This window comes from Planococcus citri, chromosome 1, assembly GCF_950023065.1.
Source record: "Planococcus citri chromosome 1, ihPlaCitr1.1, whole genome shotgun sequence".
In the NCBI taxonomy this organism is placed as follows: Eukaryota; Metazoa; Arthropoda; class Insecta; order Hemiptera; family Pseudococcidae; genus Planococcus; species Planococcus citri.
The window spans coordinates 54245841-54270226 of record NC_088677.1 but is presented as its reverse complement, the minus strand read 5'-3'; the positions used below and the strand labels follow the sequence as shown (position 1 = coordinate 54270226).

The window sequence follows — 24386 nt, the reverse complement described above, 5'->3', positions numbered from 1 at the left end:
GACTATAGTATCTTATTGGCGAGCAGATGTTATGGGCTCAATCTCTAAAAATATTTTCTCCTCCCTGCTTGCCCTATCCTTGTTGATGCGGGGTGTCTATCAGGTCATCAAAGTCATCAATGTCAATAAAATATTCTCAAGATTGAACGATAATTTGTCAAAAATGCAGAAAGTAGTTTGAAAATTACTATTGAATTGACCTCCCAGTTACTGAAATTTGCCATAAATTGATGAAAAAATTTGTTTAAATACCTACTTGAAAAATTATTTATATCGGCTGAAAATTGATGAAATATTTTTAAAACTGAGCAAAGATGCATAGTTACGAAAAAAATTGTGGAAAATTACGTGAAACTGATCGATAGTATCAAAATAAAATGAAATCGTGAAAAATCACAAGAAGCATTGTGAAAAACGTGAAATTCTAATTGAAAGTTATTAAAAATTTCTAGTGATAAGTCAGGCCTTGGTTGAGGTATATTCTCCAAAGAATTCAAAAAAAGTGGTTCTCTCGGTTCTTTTTGGTTGGGGGTTCAATTTGAATGGGATAAAAGTACAACCTAATTGAATCCTCTTGAAACGAACTCTCGATACTGACACACATTCTATTTATCTTATATACCTATAGCTACCTCTCGCATTTATAGTATAGTCGTGGTATTTAAATCCACTTTCAAAGGTAAATATGAATGCCCCTGCCTTTCTACAATATGTTCTTCTGTTTGACATCGTCTCGGTAAATGTAGCGCGTAGCTTTGAAGATATGGCTCTGAATTGATCTTAATTGCCTACTATCACGGAATAAATTTCTTAAAAGAATCGATTTAGACGATCGATAAAAGGTATACATATCGCATCGGGTGAAATTTATATTCTAGAGTTTCGCGATTTCCGCGATTAATTCGGTACCGATTAAAGAAACGTTCGAGAGGAAATTCTTCTCGTATACGTAGAATGGAAGTAAAAGTGTATCACAAGTGGAGAGGTATGGACAGGACACTGGACAGGGGTCTCTCTACCTATACGTACGCTTATCAGATAAACAGTTTAGCATTAAAATTGTCTAGTAGATCGATTAAATTCTCAAATATTTGTATTATGATCGAACAACCGACGATTATTACCTATTATATGCGGTTGTTAGGTATTTTTTTTTTTTATTTGGCCAGGTAATCATCTCGTTACACGCTGATACTGACCGCCCACAATGTGGAGTTTTGTGAACATAGGATGACTGTTATGGTTTATGTTCGTGACTTCTATGATTACTTTGGTAACGGTTCGCCGCTACTTGTCTCATTTTTTATGCTTGTCTTGTCTGGTCTGCATTCAGAAGGGGGAAAAGTCATATAGCCATGCGAGCGTTATGCGCTTCTTGTGATATGCACCGAGGATGATTTAAAATATTATTCGAATGCGACGGAAAAGCCCCTCGAGTTTCGTGTTGATTTTACTAACAAGATTCCAGGTTTTTATAAAAACTTATTCCGTTATGTAGGTATGCACTATGCAAGTATAAAGAGACTATATCTTTGTATAGGTGTGCATTGTACATACATACTCGTACAAGATGCGGCTTATTTACAAGGCGTCGCGAACAAATTGTTTTGCCAAGAGTGACATCGATTCGTGTTCGTGCATGTGGTTATAAAAGCACGTTGTTAAACGTGTGCTTGAAGACACAATATCCGCGAGAATAGATTTGTTTAACCTTTGTAATGTAATTATTCACGTTACAAACAAATTAAAACCTAATTCGCGACGCGACGCGTTTGTAAATCAGCGTCCAAACTGGATTCTTGAAATCGCCTTTTAAAGACTTTTTTGCTCTACTTTTTTACGAGCTTGTTTTCTTCGCCATTTATGACGGCTGCGAAAACGCTTTCGCTATTTGACCGTACGTAATATTGTATTGTCGATGATTTTCACCGGTCAGTTCACCTGCAACTAACGTTCGTGTGTGTTTTTGACAACGTATCGTGTATTGTGCATGCTGGTTGGATTTTCAAGTTATTGGTATTTTGGTTTTTGTTGGAATTGTAACCACGAATCTTACAAACAGTATTTGTATTTTGTCGAATTGAAATTATTCATTTGTGAACTCGATAGCCCATTTTTTAACTCAATTTATTGAATAGGTACCTTACTTTTCAATCATGTAACTCTAAACTGGATTCTTTAATGTACCATTTCTTGTGAAATATTCGCGAGTACGTTGATAACTTCTTCTTTGGAGTTCGAAAATTTCTAAATGCTGTCAATAATTTGGCACGGCATTTATTTTCATGCAAAAAATACCTTTACGATTTTTTCCATATTTTTTTTTCTTCTGGATATGAGATTACATCTCATTCCCTTATCAATGTGTATTAGTTTCGTTCTCCTTTTCTTGGTGTTTCGGTAGAAATTTTGCTGATTGAATTATCCGGTTGAAGTGTGTGAGGGTTTGATTTGCTCGAAAATGATACTATATATACTTAATGGGGTTTGTCTTGGAATACCTCTTGCTGGTTTCGTAATTTGATCAAAAACGCTATTAATTTTACTGCGATTAAAAAAATAAACAAAATGGTTGTTGGCAAGAATTTGATTTTTCCTCATTTTTAGATCCATTTTGTTGTGTTTTTGACATGTAGAAAAACAAAATGAGAAAAAAAATTGATGAAAAATGAGCCCTTTCTCTTCATTTTTTCGAGTTGGATTTTTGAGCAACAAACGTGATATTCTACTGCATGAAAACCTGTGCATTGACCACTGGACGTTGTAATTACAGCATTTGTCTGAGAACAGAAAGATATTATTTTTGAAATTTTATTACATTCACATGATCGCGGATGAAAAACAACTTCCACGACCATGTAAGCGAATAGTTTTTAACGTAATATGTAGTAAGACTTGACGGCGCGGGGGTTCTTCTAAACGCGTGCATAGAAAATGAAACCTATTTAAAAATGACATTGGCTTTTGCTTTCGCATTCATCGGCAAAGAACGACGATTTTACGTTGTAATTAAATCATAACTGCGCTATAAAGGCGATGTTATGCTCATTGTTTTTAATCACCGACGACCGTACGAAGGTGTAATTAAGATTACCCGGTCAGCGTTTAAAATTTACACGAATAAGAGAATTTTCCTCAGTAAATTGGTTCGAGAACTATATGCTCGAGTTGAATAATAGTAAAATAAAAAGGTAAGCAAACTGAAGATTACCGCTATATTAATTGTGCACGGTGTAACTGTTCGCACATTGATATTATTTACCTATTATTATAACTGCATTTTCAACGACAAATAACCTGACTCAGTTTATCAGTCGACATTAAATAACGTGGCAAACTGGTTTCTCAGCATTCCGTGAATTCTGATGGCGTTTAATATGCATTATACGTAACTATGGTTCGTTTTAGTTTTTTACAAGCGTCGAAAATTCGACTTGCAGCTAGTCTCGATTAGAATATAATTGAGCGGTTATCGACTCGATGTGAAGCTTGTGCGAAATATGTATTATCGCATTGTTCAGCTTCCAAGTAGGTATACGAACTGGTATCGCCATGATTAGGGTTAGGACCAGTGCCTCGAATTTTAAACATTTCACATCTGTTGAATGGGCTCGAAGTATGTTGAAAATGTTACCGGGTATGAATTTTGCACCTTTTGAAGGTCGTTGGTGATATTTGAACAATGTTGGGAAAAATTTAATTTGAAAATAATCGTTTTTTTTGTTTTTGAATTACACTAGTTTTCTGATTCAAGTACATATTATATTTTTATTGACGAGTAGGTAAATATTGCAATCGAAATATCGAATTACATTCTAAAACTTGTTAATTAGGGTGAATTTTAACTTATCTGAAATATAAGTGTAATTTATGCTAATTTAATAGAAACCATTCGCGCTGAAGAGTTTATGAAACAAGAAGACATTATTGAATTACAACGTAGTCGTGGTAATGCAGTCGACGAAGTAGTTTGGCAAATTTAATTTACTTCGAAATTGCGATACGTTGCTGGAGAGAGGAGATGTGACAAATAATCCATAAAAGGGTGTTGAGCCGGTGGGTAGCCCTTGATAAAAAAAATTAAAATTCAAAATAAAAATTAAAATAGCTTAAATAGCCGTGTTTTTAATGTACAAATCAAAGAATCCCTCCCACCATATCGATGAAAATCGCATCCAAACAGAATTGAACTTTTTTCCTATCAAACAATAACGAGAACTGAGGTGGGATTTTTTGAAAATTGTAGTTTTGCAACTTTCTTGAAATTGTCCGCTTGACTTCTCTAAATTTGTTGAAATTGCCAAAACGTTTGCCTGAAATTACGTTGTGTTTATAAATTGACATTCTAAACCTGAGGCCACATTGGAAGGTCAAAGATGATAATCAAATTCCCTCATTCGACTTCAACTTGGTTAATTTATGATGAGCAATTAACTCATAATGTCTTGAGAGTTGAAATGAAAAATTAGTTTCTATTTAGTATTCATTTTCCATTTCTGACTCCTTCGCTTACCATAAACAAGTCATTGCGAACGATCGCCTCAAAATGAATTGAGTACTTCAATCAAAATGCACTTTCAAATGGGAAACCTTTAAACCCTCAACTTCGATTCAAATTTTTTGTCAATTGAATGATTATTTTGCCTACCTTTTTCTCGAGTATCTTGTAAGTTTCCTTTGAATCGTTGGCTCGTTTTATCTCTCGCATTTTTGCTTTTATTTTTTACATCAGCTGTGTCGAACTTTCTGTCATCCTACCGCTCTTGCTGCATTTGCTGCTGAGTAAAAACAAAACCTACTCGTAGAGTTTGCTTCTTGAATGTGGAGAAACTTTTTTTTGTAACTGGCCAACTGGTGCATCTAAAATGCGGCGATCTCTGGTAAACCGATGGACATACCTAATGTAAACAGAACTCCACTCAGTTTGCATTATTCAATGAGTGATGTGAAACATTTCAATTATGCAGACGTCGTCGATTATCAACTTAAATTTGAGTACTTACATGATTTTCGTATTTCAGTTTTTCAGAAAACATTTTTAAATGTGCTCCTTGGCTCCATTAAAAATTGGGCAAAAAATGATTTTTGAAAAAAAAAAATAGGAAATGAAAATTCAAAAATCACCAATGAACTGAATTTCAACAGAACAAAACAATCCATAAATACAGGCAACAGCAAGGTTCATGAAGCAACGGTCAAGTGAATTTCATCTACTGAAGTTTTACTACAACCAGGGTGGTTAAATTAATGCCATTTTCATTCATCACGCGACTCGAGCAGTTTTAATGCAGATTTCATTCAAGCCGAATTTCTGCAACATATTTTTTTAATTCATGGCCGATTCTTCGCCAGTAAAGAATTCATCTCCAATTCGCAGTAAATCACTGAATTGGATGTCTAGTTATTCATTTCTTTGAGCCATAATTTTACACTCACAAAATCTGAAGATGTTATTGACCTTTGGTAAGGTTGAAATCTCGCTGCATATAATTAGTTCCTTTATTGAACAACGCATTCGGACATACTCGTATACTGAAGAGATTATCACGAATTTAATCTGAAATTTCATCAAGTTTCATCTTGGAAAACTTGAGTGAAAATTGTAGCTTATCAGAAATCACATTTTTCTCGGAAGCGGAAGAGGAAAAAAAATGAACTGAAGGCATGATTAAATGAAAATTTCTATGAATCTTCTTCTGTGGCCATATTAGGTTTCCTAAGAAAAAATTGCCTGTAGTCGTGTGACTGTTACATTACGATACTTTTATCATTTTCAGGTAGCTAGAAAGATAGTACGATGAGTAAACGTTGGGTTACACCTTCTTTCGATGCGGCGGCGATAGCGACGACCGAAGCAGAACCCGGAACGTTATCGAAAAAACGTAAGACGAAAAATACCGGAGGCGCTACTCGTCGCCGTCGACCAGTTGCCGGTACAAATTCGAGCACCAGCGTTACAGTGAAAAAGGGCGCCGTCGGCGTCGACTTGCTGAGCAAATATCAACCCGAAACTCCTGAAGATTTGGTCATCCATGTGAAGAAGGTCGATCAAGTTCGTACTTGGATACGCGAACGAATTTCGAATGGCAGCGGCGGCAATGGCAAATACCTTCTGTTACACGGGCCAAGCGGCAGTGGCAAAAGCACCACTTTCCGCGTGCTGGCCAAATCGTTGAACGTCAAGATCATCGAATGGATCACGCCGCTGGATCGCGAATGGTTGGCAGCTGACGACTACAACATCGATGACGATGGCGGCGGCGACGAATACAATCGTTATTTTCGCACTAGCAGCAGCGCCGGCGATACATTCGATAATTTTTTATGGCGCGCGTCGCGATACAGCTGCTTGACTACCGGCATCGAGAACGAGCCAGCGTCACCGGCTTTGAAAGTAATCCTGGTAAAAGATTTTCCACATTCGTTCGTGCAAAATCCGCACTCTTTTCACGATATTTTGAGAAAATACCGCCATTACAGTACGTATCCGGTGGTATTTGTGTGTAACGATGATTCGACTTCTCGCGATTTGTTCCCGGAGAGTATTCGCAGCGAATGCGGAGTGCAGGATATCGCCTTCAACGCCGTCAATTGTACGGCGATCACGAAAGCGTTGAAACGCGTCCTCGAAATCGAACTCGTTCACAATCCTCAGCTGGTGGGTCGTTTACCCGACGACGTTAGCTTACAATCTTTCCACGAACAATCGGGTGGCGACTTGAGATGCGCCCTTTTGAAACTTTATTTCGCCATCATCAAACCATCACCGTCGCAAAAGGAGCAGATACCGGCAACAGCGATTGGTGGCAGCACCAACAATAGCGAAGACAACGCCGCAGCCGCCGTTAAAGACCAACACAGCTCGGCGGACTTATTCAGAATACTAGGAAGAATTTTGTATTGCAAAAGGGAACCGCTGACGCAGACACAGCCACAAGTTCGTCATGCTCGCGATTACACATTCGTACACGATCCAGATCAGCTGGCGAAAAGCCTGGCCGATCGGCCTTCCACGTTGACAAATTTTCTGCAGGAAAATTACGTTTCGCGATTCGAAGACTTGACCAATGTAGCTGCTGTCGCCGATACGTTCTGCGTGGCCGACGTCGCTCTCAAACATCATTACTCGAGCCGAGAGACGGTGGCCGACGTTATCGTGCTAAACGGCCTCGTTCGTCGGCTAATGGTATCCAATATCCGGCCCAAAAAATCGTTCGCTCCTTTCGTCAAACCGCGAACATACGATAGCGCCGAAACATACGCGGCACTTTTCTCGCGCAACATCCGAAAGGTCTCGCCGTCGCATTTTCACTTTTCTTCGCCCGCACTGGTCACGCACGTGCTACCCTTCGCACGCGTCATTCCATCTGCGGACGAGTTGCAGCATCATTTGCGACAGATGGCAAAGTCCGGTCACACTGGTCGACTCGCTTCTTCCCTAATGCCTGCTTGACTGCAATGGCTCGTGGCAATTTTTTTCATCAAATTTTATGCTCTAGTGCTGTGTATCTGTTTTTATAATTAGTCTTTATTATTGTAAAAAAAATGCATAGGTATGACTGCTCCAGGTTGCAACAGCTCCGTACTTTGAACGTTTCGCATGTTTACTACTCTACTTATTCCTATTATATTCCCTGAAAATATGCGGTGAACGAGTAACACTTTCATTTCAAAAAAAGGAAAATAGCAATACCTAAAGATAATTGGAGTTCGTAGGACGAATGGGCCCGGCTGTGTTTTTTTGCCTTCCGCTCGGTGATCCGAGTAATTGTTGATGAAAGTTTCACAGATTCTTTGGAACTTTCTCAAGTATAAAAAAAACTCTGCAGTTTGAATCAATTTTTCGTCTTTGAAGTATTTCTGTTTTATTATTTCTTCATTTTGAAGTTTTAATCGTGTTCATCTTTAGCATTAGATTTATGGAGAAAAAAAAGTCGGAGGATATTGACCTTTAGTGAAGAAATTCATTTTGAATTGAAAGTTACTTGAAGAAAATTTTAGCTTCGAAGGTACTACTTTTGTAGGACACATGTGGGCCCCCAAGGAGAAAGTAGCCAACCCAACCTGTTTTGTAAAAAATGGCCCATTTCCTAGAGATAGTTCATACTTATGTACCTATGTACTTTGAGATTTTGCATCGTCCAGGCCATTTCTATCAAGATCCAAGACCACTTTTGAGGTTCTACTGAGCGATAAAAAACTTACAAATCGCATATTTTTGAGTAAATTTGTGTTTTGAAAATATTTTTTTCTCAATTATTACGCGTTAATTATGTGATGATATCGAAAAATATCATTTTTGAAATTGCGAGAATATTTTGGTATAGAGAGGTGCGAATTTCTTTGTCACCATTACCAATTTCAAAAGTTTTCAAATGGGCAATAATGATCAATAAATTAGCGCCTGCATAATATTCCAAAATATTTCCCCAATTTCAGAATTATTGATATTTTCAGATGTTTTAGCATAAGTACATGGTGCAAAATTTCTGTTTTGAAAAGAAGATATTTTCAAAACACGAATTACCTATCTCAAAAGTGAGCGATTTGCTTAGTAGAACACCAAAAAATTTTCTGACAGACTTTCAATTCAAAATGTAGATCTCCACTAATTTTGGTTAAAATCTTTCAACTTTTTTTTCGTGATCCATCTGAACGTGGAAATTGATGGATTTTTGTACGCAAGTTCTGTTTAATCGCATATTTAGCTGAACGAGTACGTTCTGAAATCAAAAACTGATGATGAAAACTGTGATGACACTTGATGGGCCATCAACATTCAACACCCTTTGAATGTTCTCTTATTTACATAAAAATGTGCTTGAAGAAGTTGAACAATTCTACGAGGAACGTGGGTGGAAACGTGGGTGCCTAATTGAAATTTCACAAAAGTCATGAATAGCTCTAATTATTTTGAGTAATTGTATAAATAATCCGCAAAAAAACAAAAAAAAACGAAGAAATTAATTCAATTTTCAATTGCATTGGTTTATTTTGAGTAATTGTATAAAAATAATCTGCAAAAAACAAAAACAAAAAAAGAAAAATTAATTTAATTCCTAATTGCATTGGTTTAAAATATTATCCAAATGGATCTCAGTGAAAATGATAACACCGGAGGTTTCAGTACTTTATTTCCTTTGAGGAATTTTATTTTTTCTCCTCATTCTCAAAAGTAATCTGTCCACTAAGCTTTTTTTTATTTTTTATTTTCACTTGTTTGATCTTTTTTGGATGGCAATCAGACCAATGTAAAACCAAGAAGGGTATCATTGCAAGCTCTCAGATTTCCTAGCAGAGTTTTCATTGCTATTTCTCAACAATTTTTTTTCTTATACCAATTCCTTGCAGTTGCGAGTGAAGGTCTCCTAAATCGGACACTCCAAAATGACTCATACAACAACTGAAATGTGCTTTGAATATAATGTTCATTTTGTACAATTTTTCCAATATCATAAATTCATAAGCATAACAATTGCAAACTCAAGCAGTCACCATATTTTTGTACTTTTGCCTGTATGGTACAATTGCGGTCAGCAATAATTTTTTGTGAATGATGCATGATGTACTCGTTGTTTGTTTTATTCCTTTTTTTCCCCTCAGAACTTCTTAAGAATTTTGTTATATATATTTTTTTTAGAAAAGTTTTGTTAGTGTAAAAACTCAAATTTCAACATTATAAAAGTGAAATATTACTATAAAAAAATTGTCATTCAGTTTTTATTATTTTTTTCTTTAGCTTTCTTAGTTATGGAACTTACAGAGCAGCAGGGATTGTCATTAGGTCTTAATTGATAGTGATGTTGATTATTTGAAAAAAATTAATTTTCGACTAAAAATAATTCATTTTGCATAATCAAATTAAGTATCAGATTACTCAGAAATGGCAGTTGCCAATCTTTGATCGGCAATTTATTCATGAAGAAAATTTTTTGGGGATGGTTTGGAGTTGAGCAACTATGAGTATGCTTCTCATCTTCATCATAATTCACAAGATCAGCTGCTGAAAATAATCATTTAGGAGTTTGTTGGCGTTACCAAAATATGTAAATACTTGCTAGTAATCTGTTTTTCAAAAAGTTTGATGATTTTTTGAGGTTATAAAATACAATAATACAATTTTCATTCGATCATATGTTTGTTCTACATATTTTGTGAATAATGCACGTAGGTATGTAGGGTATTTCAGAAAATATAACTGAATCATACAGCAATTTTCTTGTAGTGCTGATCAAGACGAGTATAACGATATACATTTTGAATTGGCGTATTTTTAGGGTAGGTATTCGAATATTTTAGGCAGTACGAGACCTCAAATAAGAGTATACTCGTACATATACTGGGTTTCCCTATTAATTAGTTGATCACATTGAATTTCTGACCGACTTCTTAGTCCAGGAAAAATAACATTCCATTGGGAAAAGTGAGGTAGAAAGCTGAATTTTGGTATACAGGTCCATTTTTTGGTGCTGAACACGAATCCGATGAGTCCCCGGTCGTCCCTGGTGAGCTTTCTCCCCTATTGTGGATCTAAGCCCCCCAAAACCAGTTTTTTGCAATTTTCTCCCCCGCATTGCATTTTAGCGAAAAATGAGGTTAGACACAAGAATCTACGTCAAATTTCCGATCTAGTGACATATCAACTTTTCTTCGACCCTCAAGGGGGTTGGAACCACAACCATTCAAAAAAGGGGGGTTCCCTGAAAAATACAAAACGTCTATAGGCGCCTAAGAGGGGTGAAATGGTCCCCGACAGCGTTTGAGTTGATATTAGCATGAAAAGTGGGTACCATAGAGAAACCTCCGCGCAAAAAATTTTAGATCCACACCCCCTCCCCTTTTTGCGGAACCCTCCTTTTTTGAAATTTCAGTATCACTTTCCTCAGCCCCATTTCAACCGATTTTGAAAATTTTTCTGGAGGTCATGTATATGCTTGATAGGTAACCCCACAAAAATTTTCAACCCCCTCCCCTCATATTTACCCCCCAAAATGGCGTTTTTTTCATTTTTTTAGGCCTATTAACAATCAAGATTGCGAGGTAAAATTTTGTAAACACGTTTTTTGGATGTATTTTTGGCCCCCAAACATCATATACTATATTAGAAATTTTTGCTTTGATGCGCCGTGGTAAAAACTTGAAATAATGTATCGTAGGGGGGTGCGGGTGAAATGGCAATTTTGAAAAAAACAACTATCAATGAGTAGGGTATCGTTTTCATATGATTCGACACCGTTGAGCACGAATATGACCTCCGATTTTTTGCTACACTCACCTACCCCTCTCCAGAGCCCCTCAGTCCCCTCAATTTTCACGATTTTCGAAATAATATAGTTATTTTGATGATGTTGGTGTCGTTTTCATATGATTCGACACCGCTGAGCACGAATACGACCTCCGATTTCTTGCTACACTCACCTACACCTCTCCAGAGCCCCTCAGCCCCCTCAATTTTCACGATTTCCGAAATGTAGTTATTTTGATGATGTTGGTGTCGTTTTCATATGATTCGATACCGCTGAGCACGAATATGACCTCAGATTTTCTGCTACAATCACCTACCCCTCTTCAGAGTCCCTCAGCCCCCTCATTTTTCACGATTTTCGAAAGAAAATGACGATTACAACTATTCCAGCGACGAAAGTTATACCACAGATGATGACATTAGTGATGATGACGATTAAGTGAATCACAAATTAACATTCTTTACTTTTTTTTATAAGTATTTCGTTACCATATTTTTTTCTTGTGATTTTTTATGTAGGTAGTCATTGAATTATAAAATACATACTCATACATACTCAAGTTACAGTTATCATGAATAATTATTATGCCACATATGCTCCGCATACCTATACAGTCCAGTACACATACAGATTGTTACGTTTTCTGCGTGGAAAAAAATTGAAGGGTCCACCCCCTCGAGGGGGAGCCATGTGCTGTAGCTCATTCTACGAGAAATTTTATGTACAATAACAATGAACTTACGTAATTTTTCCATAGCAATGAAACCAACATCACCAAAATAACTTTATTTCGAAAATCGTGAAAATTGAGGGGGCTGAGGGGCTCTGGAGAGGTGTAGGTGAGTGTAGCAAGAAATCGGAGGTCATATTCGTGCTCAGCGGTATCGAATCATATGAAAACGACACCAACATCATCAAAATAACTATATTTCGAAAATCGTGAAAATTGAGGGGGCTGAGGGGCTCTGGAGAGGGGTAGGTGAGTGTAGCAAAAAATCGGAGGTCATATTCGTGCTCAGCGGTATCGAATCATATGAAAACGATACCCTACTCATTGATAGTTGTTTTTTTCAAAATTGCCATTTCACCCCCCACCCCCCTACGATACATTATTTCAAGTTTTTACCACGGCGCATCAAAGCAAAAATTTCTAATATAGTATATGATGTTTGGGGGCCAAAAATACATCCAAAAAACGTGTTTACAAAATTTTACCTCGCAATCTTGATTGTTAATAGGCCTAAAAAAATGAAAAAAACGCCATTTTGGGGGGTAAATATGAGGGGAGGGGGTTGAAAATTTTTGTGGGGTTACCTATCAAGCATATACATGACCTCCAGAAAAATTTTCAAAATCGGTTGAAATGGGGCTGAGGAAAGTGATACTGAAATTTCAAAAAAGGAGGGTTCCGCAAAAAGGGGAGGGGGTGTGGATCTAAAATTTTTTGCGCGGAGGTTTCTCTATGGTACCCACTTTTCATGCTAATATCAACTCAAACGCTGTCGGGGACCATTTCACCCCTCTTAGGCGCCTATAGACGTTTTGTATTTTTCAGGGAACCCCCCTTTTTTGAATGGTTGTGGTTCCAACCCCCTTGAGGGTCGAAGAAAAGTTGATATGTCACTAGATCGGAAATTTGACGTAGATTCTTGTGTCTAACCTCATTTTTCGCTAAAATGCAATGCGGGGGAGAAAATTGCAAAAAACTGGTTTTGGGGGGCTTAGATCCACAATAGGGGAGAAAGCTCACCAGGGACGACCGGGGACTCATCGGATTCGTGTTCAGCACCAAAAAATGGACCTGTATACCAAAATTCAGCTTTCTACCTCACTTTTCCCAATGACCCTTTTTTTTCATCTAATTTTCCTGGACTATCTGTATTTTTATAATAATGTACAATGAAAAATGTCAAGTTCAACTTGGGCATTTTTTTTGTCAATTTCAATGAGACAGTTTCTCTATTCTTGCCGTCTAATGAAATCTGCGATCAACTTTGATATTTTTAGTGTATTTTTTTATACGGCAAGGCGACCTAATATCGATGATTTTCCTACTTGAAATCCGTTCAGTGTACTCGTTAAGTTTGAATTTCAACGAGAGATCCGCGTTGAAAACACAAAGACGAATTATTTTCTACGAATAAGGTCGCAGATTTATCAATTGTATACGACAAATCAGCAAATCAGCCCGGCGGCGCGGCGCGACGATTGTTTCGGTTGAAATTTGAAAACAACAGTAGCCAAGTTTCTAAACAGGTTCCTATATACCTTTTTAGGTAAATATGTTGATAAATGAACTTGTAATGAATCTCGATAATTGCGGAAATTGTTCTACATCTCGATTATTTCCGCTTGATAATAAGATATATGTGGGCGTTAGCGTGTTGTGTCCATAAGTCACGGTGATGTAGGCATACTTACTTGTACTTTTCAACATTACATACGAATTTAGCATGTACTTGTAGGTACTTGCGTAGATATGGGCTACTCCACTAGTTACGTCGATGGTTACTTTTTTTAATTAACGCATCTTCATTATTACTCGACGGAGCGTTGTATTTAAAAACAAGTCGAGAGTAATCGAATTGTTTAATGAGGACCACCGTGTATGTTTTTTTGCGGTTTTGAAAGAAAACTCATCGTGAAAATTGGCCTAGTGCGAGTTGAGATTGTTCATTTTTCCAATTCGCATTCGGATAGTTTGATGATTCGAGAAAAATATGGCAGTCTATTTCCTCAGGCTGACGTTGCTGACGTTGATGATATTCCATTAGCGTGTCTACGTCGTACTTTTTTCGTGTATGGTACTGATTCAAAGATGGAAACGAGAGGGAAAACTTTAATTTCGATTGTCTTCAAGTTCTGGTTATTGTTCAAAAATCGGATTTTGGCTCGGAATCGTTCGAGTCGTGTTCCATAGTGCTTCGTTTTTTGAGTACATCGGTTAGGTTTTTCTTCGGTGTGTTAACGCGCGTAATCAACGTTGTAATGTCGTCTTGTTGATCTTTGGGGAGCGTACAGCATAATTTTAAAGACGTTGTTGAAAAAATCTTATGTCGAACGGTGTGAGTCTTTGATTAGGATAGAGTAGTTTATCATTATGGTCGATTTTATGATGACAACGATGGAGTAGATACGTCTTTAAGATTACGAATAAGATTTAATTTGAAGACTAACGGATAATTATTTGGTTACGGTTTAAAACCATATCGAAAGTAAGGGTGAAAATGTAGAAGGTGTATAACGGGTTATTGATGGGGCTTCACGCGGTGATTCGAATTGTAGGTGTAGTACGTGTGGTGTAAGTAATTACGTAGTATACGCTGCTACATGATAGAAGTTGAAGATTATCGAGTTTGATGTCTTTTGAGCCGCTGTTAGAAATGATTTTTGGCGTCAAGCGCGGCATTTTGTAAAGGTCACTAGGGTTTTATTTTATTATTTCGTCGGTACTGGCGCCCTAGTGACATTTACAACGTTGAAAAGTTACCTCGTCCAAGCTTCTGACTCTTCACGAGGTGTTACACGTACAAGTGCGTCTTGTTTCATCCCTAAACAATTTTACTCGTAGATAACATAATAATTTTTCAACTTGGTTGAAAATTGAAAGCTTTTGAACGAACCTATTATGTATTTAAAATTTAGAAGAAAACGATTTTTCTTCAATTTTGAATTCGGACAACTTAAGAAGACTTGAAACATAAGTAGGTACCTACTTAAAACAACGCTTGTGAATTGTGAAGGCACCTTTAGGTACGTATTATTATTAATCTAGTCCATAGACGTACAGTCGTACACTAGTTTTGGTGAAGCTTGATTTATGACGAGTAAATTCCCTTATTTACATACTAGTAACGATTCGTGTCATTTCACTTACCAAGAAACAGGCAGCCAATCGGATATGTATCAAAATGAACAATGTCTATAGCCTATGATGCTGATAGTAGTAAATTTCGTGAGCGCTGCGAGATTTTTCAATTTGGTTTTTATGATTTCTCTACTATAATAATAAATCAAAAGCGTCCCTTCCGTGTTGTAATTTTGTAATAACTGCGTTAATTTCTTTAAACAATGGTAACTTTTGTCATGCTGAGCTGAGTTACCGCCAACGTGAGTTTTTACGTTTTCGTGCGCGCGATGTATTGCTCCACCGGCTGATCTAGATGATGAATCTTGATATTATCTTCTACATAGGTAAGTAGATGTAGTCGGCTGGACGTTTGTTTGCTTTTTTTATTCGGTGAAAATATGCTAAATTTTTAAAGATTTCCTGGTTTGGGTGGGTGGTTGTTATCGCGCTAGATTAATTATAATCGTGCGTTTTAAAACGTTTATCAACGGGAAGCCGAATTTTTCTAGTGGCCATTGCGACTGATCCTCTGGGCCGGGTTGATCTTTCACTTTAATTTTGGCACGATTGGTTATTATAAATAAAGTATTGTTTCTTTTTACCTGAAAATGTTGGTTCTAAATAATAAAAATTCGAATAATGTCCGATCAGGCGATTTTTACGTTGTACGCGATTTTCAATGGAACACTGAGACAATTGAAAGAACTATTCACCTATCTCTATAACTAATGAAAATTACTAAAAAATCAAATGAAGTGGCCCCCTCCCTTAAAAAACCAGACAACCGAGAAATGTGTCTAGTTGTATACAAAGATAGTACTGCTCATAATTATCAAGTGAACTGTGTGATGGCTTTAGCACCCATCTGCGGTTTCCTTTAACTCCTTGAGATGCCTGAGAAAATCTCTAGGTGAATCTTGGTCAGTTGGGTGTAGTCTGAGGTGGGTCGTCTTTGACTTATTTTTGGAAAATTGAAGGGGAGGATTTGATAAAAAGTTGTGGGAATACCTCAATAAACTGCAGGAAAAATTTTGGATCTCCAACTTGAACCATTACTTTTCTACTGGGGTTTCAAATTTTCAAATTTTACATTAAAATGAAGATTTAAAAATTTTTTTTGTCAATTTGTTCAAACTACACTTGAGAATAAGAAATCCGTTTTCGACTTTCTTTCACCATTTCAATGCTTTTGCATGACTTGCGAAAATAACACGATTTTGGACCTTTTCCAAAATTGTGTAAAATGACCTCTGACCTAAAAATAGTGACAAAAATTTAAAAACTGGTTTCTCACTTCTAAGTGGAATACGAGTAATACAAATATGATCAATTGACACCAAAAAAATGTTTTTTTTTCTACATATGTAAGTAAAATTTTCAATTTGAGGCTCTGATATAAAGGGGATGATTCAAGAATCCAAAATTTTTCCTACAGTCGTTTAAGATTCCCCAACAACTTATTATCGAATTCACCTCCAATTTTCAAAAAAAAAAAAAAAAAAAAGGTCAAAGACAAACCACCTTAGAACGAAGCATAGATGGCTGATGGAGAGGTCCAAAATGTTCAAAATTTCTGTATTATTTTTTTCACCCGTATCTCGAAATCTGAAAAAAAACAGGTGTAATCGAAAATTAGTGAAATGAATAACCGACTACCAAATTACAATAATTTGTTGCTCATTTTATTGGTTATACGCATGATGAAAACTACCAACAAAGAAGCCGATACAGTAGAAATGATCTATTCGTAGGCGGCGCGGCGTATTGCAATTGTAAAGTCGAAGGCTAAAAAAAAATATTATTACGTAGGTCGCTCGCAGGCTCTTCAAAATTGAGAATAAAGAATGTATTCATGTCGCCCAAAGCGATGCAATTCTGGTATTGTTTTTGTGTTAATTGAACGGACTTTCTTTTGCGGGGAGATTTTTTTTCATATTTTAGTACATGTCATTTGTAAGTTATTGTTTGAAATACGATATTTTCAGGCATTACACTTTGTACACCGACTGCACAGTGCACAGAGTGGAGAGAATTGCCCGTCGGCTTTATCGTCTCTTTTCCATATTTATATTAGTGTTTTGAAATTTTGTGAAGACTTTGTTGCGTCGTATCGAGTTACCAACACATACATAACGGTTACACGCAGTTATGGTTGAAAGAAAGCTCCTCGTGTCATTTTTCTAATCTACCGAGATTGGTAATTTCTCGAGTATTTGAAACAAAATTACCGCGTAAAGGGAGGTTTCTCTCGGTTAACAGATGTGACTCGAGAGTCGCGGAATATTTTTCGCTCGACTTGTAACGCTGTAGATGCAGGTTTTAATTTTACATCGAGTTTTCCTTTGCGGTGTGAAGGTGCGAAGGCAACGACGACCACCGATGGTTGTGTAATTTTGAAATATAAGACGAAAATAAATTGTTTTATCGCGATTAAATCGAATTGAAAACGACTCGTTTTAGTTTTCGGTCACGTAGTGAGGAGCTTATTTGTACGTATACCATATACGAGTGAGAAGGTCAGAGGAGACGATGACGAGTAGGTGATGAATTATGGTGAACGGATTCTCCGCGTCTCTGGAGGCTCAACATATGTATAGAATATTATAGGCGGTACGGTACCTGATACCTACGCTGTAATGGGTTTGAACAGCGTGCTGGATGTTCTCGTACTTTGTCGAAATTCTAAACGAAAAACTAATACAGAAAAGACCATAGTACTCGTAGATGTCGAATTTGGGTGGGTTTTCCACTTCAAAAAGTGAAAACCACTGAAAATCTGAAAATTGGTTCACATAATATCAAGTTATCCCCCCCTCCCCAAACCAATTTAACACAATTTTCGAGTCGATCTAGAGTTCCAACAGAAGTTGACTGTCGTTTCAGAAGGCGAGACTTTGCTATTAAATCTGATCTTGTCATAGATTTCATATTCCGAATCGATTAATGAAAGTTAAGTGAATCGCTAATCTGAGGTGGCTGGTTGAAAAGTTTATTTTCTGACATGCTGGAAATTCCAAATTTAAATATTCGGTATTTTAGGTTACCATACACACTAGGGAGGGTTTTTTGCATTTTTCTTAAAATTTTCAAAAATGGAAAAGTAGACATTTGATTTTATATGCTTCAAGTGTGCGCACTCCAATAAGACCCTGTGTTAAAAATTAGGCCACAAAATGCGTCACGTCAAAGTACACCACCACGCAGCGCAGTTATTGTCAAACATCATTATTTTCTATACAGTATATCAAGTTTTCTTAGGGTTTTTTCAGTTTTCTCATAAATGAATGATATTTAATAAGAGAAATGATTACCAAAAATATTTTAATAACATATTATATACTCATTATACACATGTTAGGGAAGTTAGATTTACATAATTACTTACAATAATATCCATTAAAAATAAAGTTGAAAACAATTTAGCCAGTTTTATTAGATTTCTATACTGCTGTTTCCTCATGCTTATGATTCATGAAGCTACATAATACACATAATGTGCATTCTACAAATGATTTATAACTGGATAATCTGATAGTTCAAATTGGAAGTACATAGAAGTGATAGTATGAAAATGTTCAACTCAGACATTTTCTAAACAAACCAAATTACACAGGAAATTAACCATTAATGATGATCATAAGAAAACATAACATCTTATGAAAATATCTGCACCAACCTTTATTTTGAAATCAGAGAACAGTAACATTTTTCTCAGTATTTTGTGATTCAGTCCCCATTTCAAATATATAAAATTACACCATCAGATGTTTTGGTGTAACTCTATCAGACCTGGTAGCAAAGATACCCAATTACACGCTCTTCAGAATTGAGAATTATTGTCATTCTCAGTGTCTCCAGATTTTTTTGATGTGAGGTCGCCATTTCGCCAATCCTAAATCGCCAATGTACCAGTGTTGCCAGATTTTTCAGATGTGAAGTTCCCAAAAAACATTAAACTACTAATATGTCAATTTTTTTGAAAAAACTTGTAATTTTTTTTTAAAAAGTATGTATTTTATAACTTTTTTATAAAAAATATAAAAAAAGCAAAACGCTAAGCTTAATAAGTCTAATGAAATTAGCACAGGCGGACGACTAACAGCACCTTTAAATGAAAAAAAAACCGAAATGTAAAAATAATTTATTGCTATTCAACTTTACATTTGATGATTCCTTTAGTTACCTTTTACTGAGCTTTCTTTGGATAAGTAATCGCGCAATGTTCTTCTTGGTATGTTGAAAGCTTTACTTGCAGTAAGAATATGCATTGTTTTCTCCCTTATATTCCTCATAGCATTTTTTTTTTCTGGTGTGTGTGACTCGTGACAGTCGTGACTCGGTGAAGAATATCCGATTACATAAGTCTGCGATTTTCCAGTAAGTATTGAAGGTGAGGAAGGTACAAGTTTATAAGACTTTCCAGTGAGTATTGAAGGCGAGTTTTGTGTGAGTATCGAAGGTGATGGAGGTGATGGTGGGAATCAGACATCCCAAATACCAGGTGGTGTTACCGAACGTTCGTATTTATAGCGGTGTCTGGAACATTTATCTATCATCTGCGCCACAGCTGTTCCACCATAAATAAGTTTTTGAGATTCATAGAAGTCCTTACACGAGTAGCAGGAATGACCCAGGAGTTTCCTCCTTTCACTTTGTTTCCTTACACAATCACCTTGGTACTTATATGGTGGGCTGTCTGTTGGTATTGTATCAAAACTGTCACGTCTGGGTTTTTTCTGTACAGTATTACTAATGTTACTGTTTGTATGTTTCAAATCACTTTTCATAACATTATCGCTATCGGACATTTTCCGTTCTTTTAATACATTAGCCATTGGAAATAAACGCTTCCAAACACATCGGATCTTATTTTCGGACATTTTTCACGATAAATTAATGACTAATCTCGGTTTCAAGTAGAAATTACACGATTTAATGATTGAAAACCACAATGAGAAAGAGCAATGTATTAGGTTCCGTTCCATCATAGTACCTTTTAGGCTTTTCTAACTCAGTCGACGAGGTAATAAAAAAAAAAAAAAGGATCCGTGAAGTTTTGATCCGTGATCCGGATTCGGATCCTTTTTTTGGCAATGATCTGTGATCCGTGATCCGAATCCTTTTTTATAAACGATCTGTGATCCGTGATCCGGATCATATTTTTTGCCATGATCCGTGATCCGTGATCCAGATCCTTTTTTTGAGGATCCGCAGCAACCCTGTTGTTAGTACTATCACCTAAAAATTGTCACACAGCGCCATCTACCCGTTTACCATGAGAACTATGGTAGTGGAGTAATTACTAAAGTGGCGTAATTAGCTGCACTTACCTTAGTAAAACTTACAAACATATAAAACATAGAGAACAACAATTATTTCTAAAAATAAAAAATAGTAAGTTTGTTTATATCTTTCTTAATATTGTAATTCCTAACATTACTCCGATAACAAAACTTATAAAAGTAATAAAAAACATGAAAAATGACCAAACTCATTTTTATAAAATGAGTCACTTCAATTTCTGATCTTCAGTCTCTTTTTTTTAGACCATCACAGAAAATTTGAGAAAAATTACACCAACAAAACTCAAGAAATACTCAATTACATATCAGTAGTACACAAAGAGTAGATACTTTCATCAACCTCTTTGTCTTTCTCAACGTTTAAAGCAGATTCAAATTCAGCTTCTTCTCCTTCTTCTTCTTCTTTTTTGTTCACTTTTTTCTTCTTAGTTTTCATTTTCTTTCTTTTCAGGATACATGATTTTTCGAGGTGAACTTCTTCAACATTTTACTGCTGGGGATAAATTTTAAACAGCATCCTCCTAGCCAATTTTTTGATGCAACTCTTACTCTGATGATGCAATCTAACATTTTCAACATAAGACGATTTCAAAGCTTGGTCTTGACAATTGTTACAATGCTAAAAATCCGTTTGACCGCTGCATTGCTTATAAGTTATAGGTAGGCTATTGGCCACCAACGCAAATTTAGAAAGATTAGGAAAGCTTGCTTTTTCTACCGCATTCATGATTTTTCCAATTTGGTACCAAAAGTTTGCTGTTGATGACCAAGATTTTGATTGATCAGTATTGTTTGGAAACAATTCTCTATAAGATAAGGTCTTGAATTGCCGCCACTCTGTTTCAAAATCATTTTTAGATACATCTTTTGGAGCCAAACTCCATGGAAAATCTTTGATAGAGATTACTTTGTTTGATGTACATACAGTAGGAGAAAAATATTGTAGTTTCTCAATAGTAACAAGATTTGAAGGTAAGCTATTCACCAGCTCCTTACACAACCTCAACAGAAAACTGATGCACCTTTTTTTGACAATCAATAACTTCTCTAAAGAAACACCATGGATTGTACTTTCAAATTCTTGGAACTTGTCGCCAAATTCAACGTCATTCGGAGATAATAGGGAATTGCCAATTTCAAAACCATAGTTGTTGATTGCATACTGCACACTTCTCATTTTTGCTTCATTCTCATTGATTACTGAAGCATTTCTAGGAACATTAATCCTCAAGCATGCCAGTCTAAATATATGACCAGAAATGGAAAGAATGAGCTTAAGTAAATCATCATACAAAGGTGAAATATCCACGTTGTCTGATTGAAATGATGAATTGACAGCATTAACTTATTTCAGTACAGAATTCAAAAAGTGAAGATATAATAAATTTTAATTATCTTCCAGCATATTCGCGAGCAATCTGGCAGTATAACAATTATTGATTTCTTTATCTGTACTCTCACGAATGTTCACAAAATGAGTCTTTAGTTCTGTCCACTGTTCAATAGTTCTTTTCACAACATTATGGAAAACGAGCCATCGTGTTGATGATAGTTGTTTCAGTTTCTGTGGTTTCTGTCCAAAATTGAGTTGTTGATACAAGGACTCATACATGAGTTTGCGTAATAGACTATGAGCGAACCAGTTCCTTGTTTGACGCTACAAGAAATCAATATTGCTAGGTAACTCTTCACCAGCCTTCACTGCACATTTAGCCAGGGAATGACAAATGCATTTCATGAGCTGTAAGTTTGAATTTGATTGCTTCAAAACAGTATATAAGGAATTATTGCAACCACACAGATTGCTTGCTCCGTTGGTAGCCAGTGCCATCATATTCTTTATATCAAGTTTAACTTCTTTAAGAAACAAGATGAAATTTAAACGTAATTGTTTGGCAGTTACCCTTTCTACAATTTGAAATTCTAGAAAATTGGTAATTATTTGGCCATGATTGTAGCTGAAATATCTGATGCAGTACGCCAATTTCAAATCGCCAAAAATGTGATAAATTGGCAAATCTGGAGACACTTATTCTCAAGAATGAGATCGGCAGGCGTTTTTTTGTTCACAGTATAAGAGTAAAACTGATCTCATTTTTTTGGTGATTTTTTTTTTCTTATGTGAGCAGACAACAGTGGAACAATTCTCTCTTTTTATGAAAATAGTCTAGTGTTATATAGTGTTACCTATAAAAAGCTAACCATAAGAACAAACAAATGACACAATTTTTCAATATTTTTTACAAATTACACTTGATAGTTTAATAAAACAAGAACATGAATCAATAAGTAAATAAATGATAAATGACATTTTAATGCAATTTTATTACATTTTAACATAAAAGTAAGTAGATATCTCAAGTTCAAATTAAGCTCTTTTGATTTCATCTCTGCTATATGTGCTTCAATTATGATCTTGATTTTTAATTTTCTCTCTAACACTTCTAGTTCGAACACCTTCTCTTCCCTCCACTTTTTTGCGGCATGTTCCGCTTTCATTTGCTCCAATCTCAGGCATATTTTTCTCACACATTGTTGAGGGTAGCTTTACCTGTAGCCCATTTGCTGACTTTATCTTGAATCACTTTTCTTGTTTTTGGTACATTTTGATCAGTGGTACCTAGCATCATTGTTGAAAAAAATGAATCAAATTTGAAATATTACATTCTCTATGGTAACAATTTTCAGTAGATATCAATGCTTACCTATTGTTCTCAATGGGGCAGAAACTTGATTTTTCAGTAACAGTGTACAGTGGTGTGAAAATTATTAGACTAGCGCAATTTTTTGCTACTACATAAACAGATTTTTGGGGAAATACGTACTATTTAATGAAATAAACTGATTTTGAATTTTTTATATCATATCATTGACCACAAGGAACACTTTTTTGTGGTTTGGAAACATTCATTTACTTTATAAAAAAATTTTCTAGTTGTAAAATGAAATTTCACCAATTAGGAAAAAATCAGTTTTTCAGTAATGAATAATTATAAATTTCTAAATCTGGGAGTAATTAAACGTGGATTCCGATTAAATGGACTTCTATGGACCTTAGCCGATGCTGATTGGCCATTGGTTTTCAAAATGGAGCTGTATTTTCGAAATGCGCCAACATTCATATTGGAATTTGGAGTTACAAAAAAGTCAAAAAAAACACGTTTTTTTATTGCTGATTTCTCAATTTCAACCAAAATTCAATAAATGGGACACCAAAATGACCGGAATTTAGTTGCGGATCTCCTCCCGTTGACAGAATTTTGCTATCTCATTTAGCTCTCGCGAAATTCGCAAAAGAATCTTGAAAAAATGAGATTTAAAAATATGACCAAAAAATCACGTTTTTCAAGCTACTTCTGCTCGTGGAAGGATAACGCGAATACCAATCGTTTCGCTCTAACCGCCATTCGATTCCTCATAAAATTTACCTTCAGAGTCAACTCCTGAAAAAATTTTTAGAAAGCTATTGCGATAATTCGCGATGTATTAGTAATTTCTTTTTTCTGAAGATCGCTTTGTATGCGATTTTTGCTGCATGAGCGATTTTGTGAAAAAATGAATTACTAATACCTCGCAAATTATCGCAATAGCTTTTTAAACATTTTTTCGGGAGTTGATTCTGAAGGTAAATTTTATGAGGAATCGAATGGCGGTTAGAGCGAAACGATTGGTATTCGTGTTTTTCTTCCACGAGCAGAAGTAGCTTGAAAAACGTGAATTTTTGTGCATTTTTTAAATTTCATTTTTCAAGATTCTTTTGCGAATTTCGCGAGAGCAAAATGAAATAGCAAAATTCTGTCAACGGGAGGAGATCCGCAACTAAATTCTGGTCATTTTAGTATCCCATTTATTGAATTTTGGTGGAAATTGAGAAATCAGAAATAGAAAAACGTGTTTTTTTGACTTTTTTGTAACTCCAAATTCCAATATGAATGTTGGCGCATTTCGAAAATACAGCTCCATTTTGAAAACCAATGGCCAATCAGC

General features: G+C 35.9%; 2 protein-coding genes across 2 annotated transcripts in view; both read left to right on the top strand.

The window, feature by feature from the left end:
- The window catches only part of Rad17 (Rad17 checkpoint clamp loader component), a 37791-nt gene extending 28079 nt beyond the window's left edge, over positions 1–9712 (top strand). Inside the window, exon 2 of the mRNA XM_065346269.1 lies at positions 5778–9712. Coding sequence (XP_065202341.1) covers positions 5798–7453 — 1656 coding nt within the window. The 5' untranslated portion in view covers positions 5778–5797 and the 3' untranslated portion in view covers positions 7454–9712. The remainder of the gene's footprint in view (positions 1–5777) is intronic.
- Positions 1–24386, top strand: part of klar (klarsicht) — a 159782-nt gene that overhangs the window by 34057 nt on the left and 101339 nt on the right. The gene's annotated exons all lie outside the window — the stretch shown is intronic.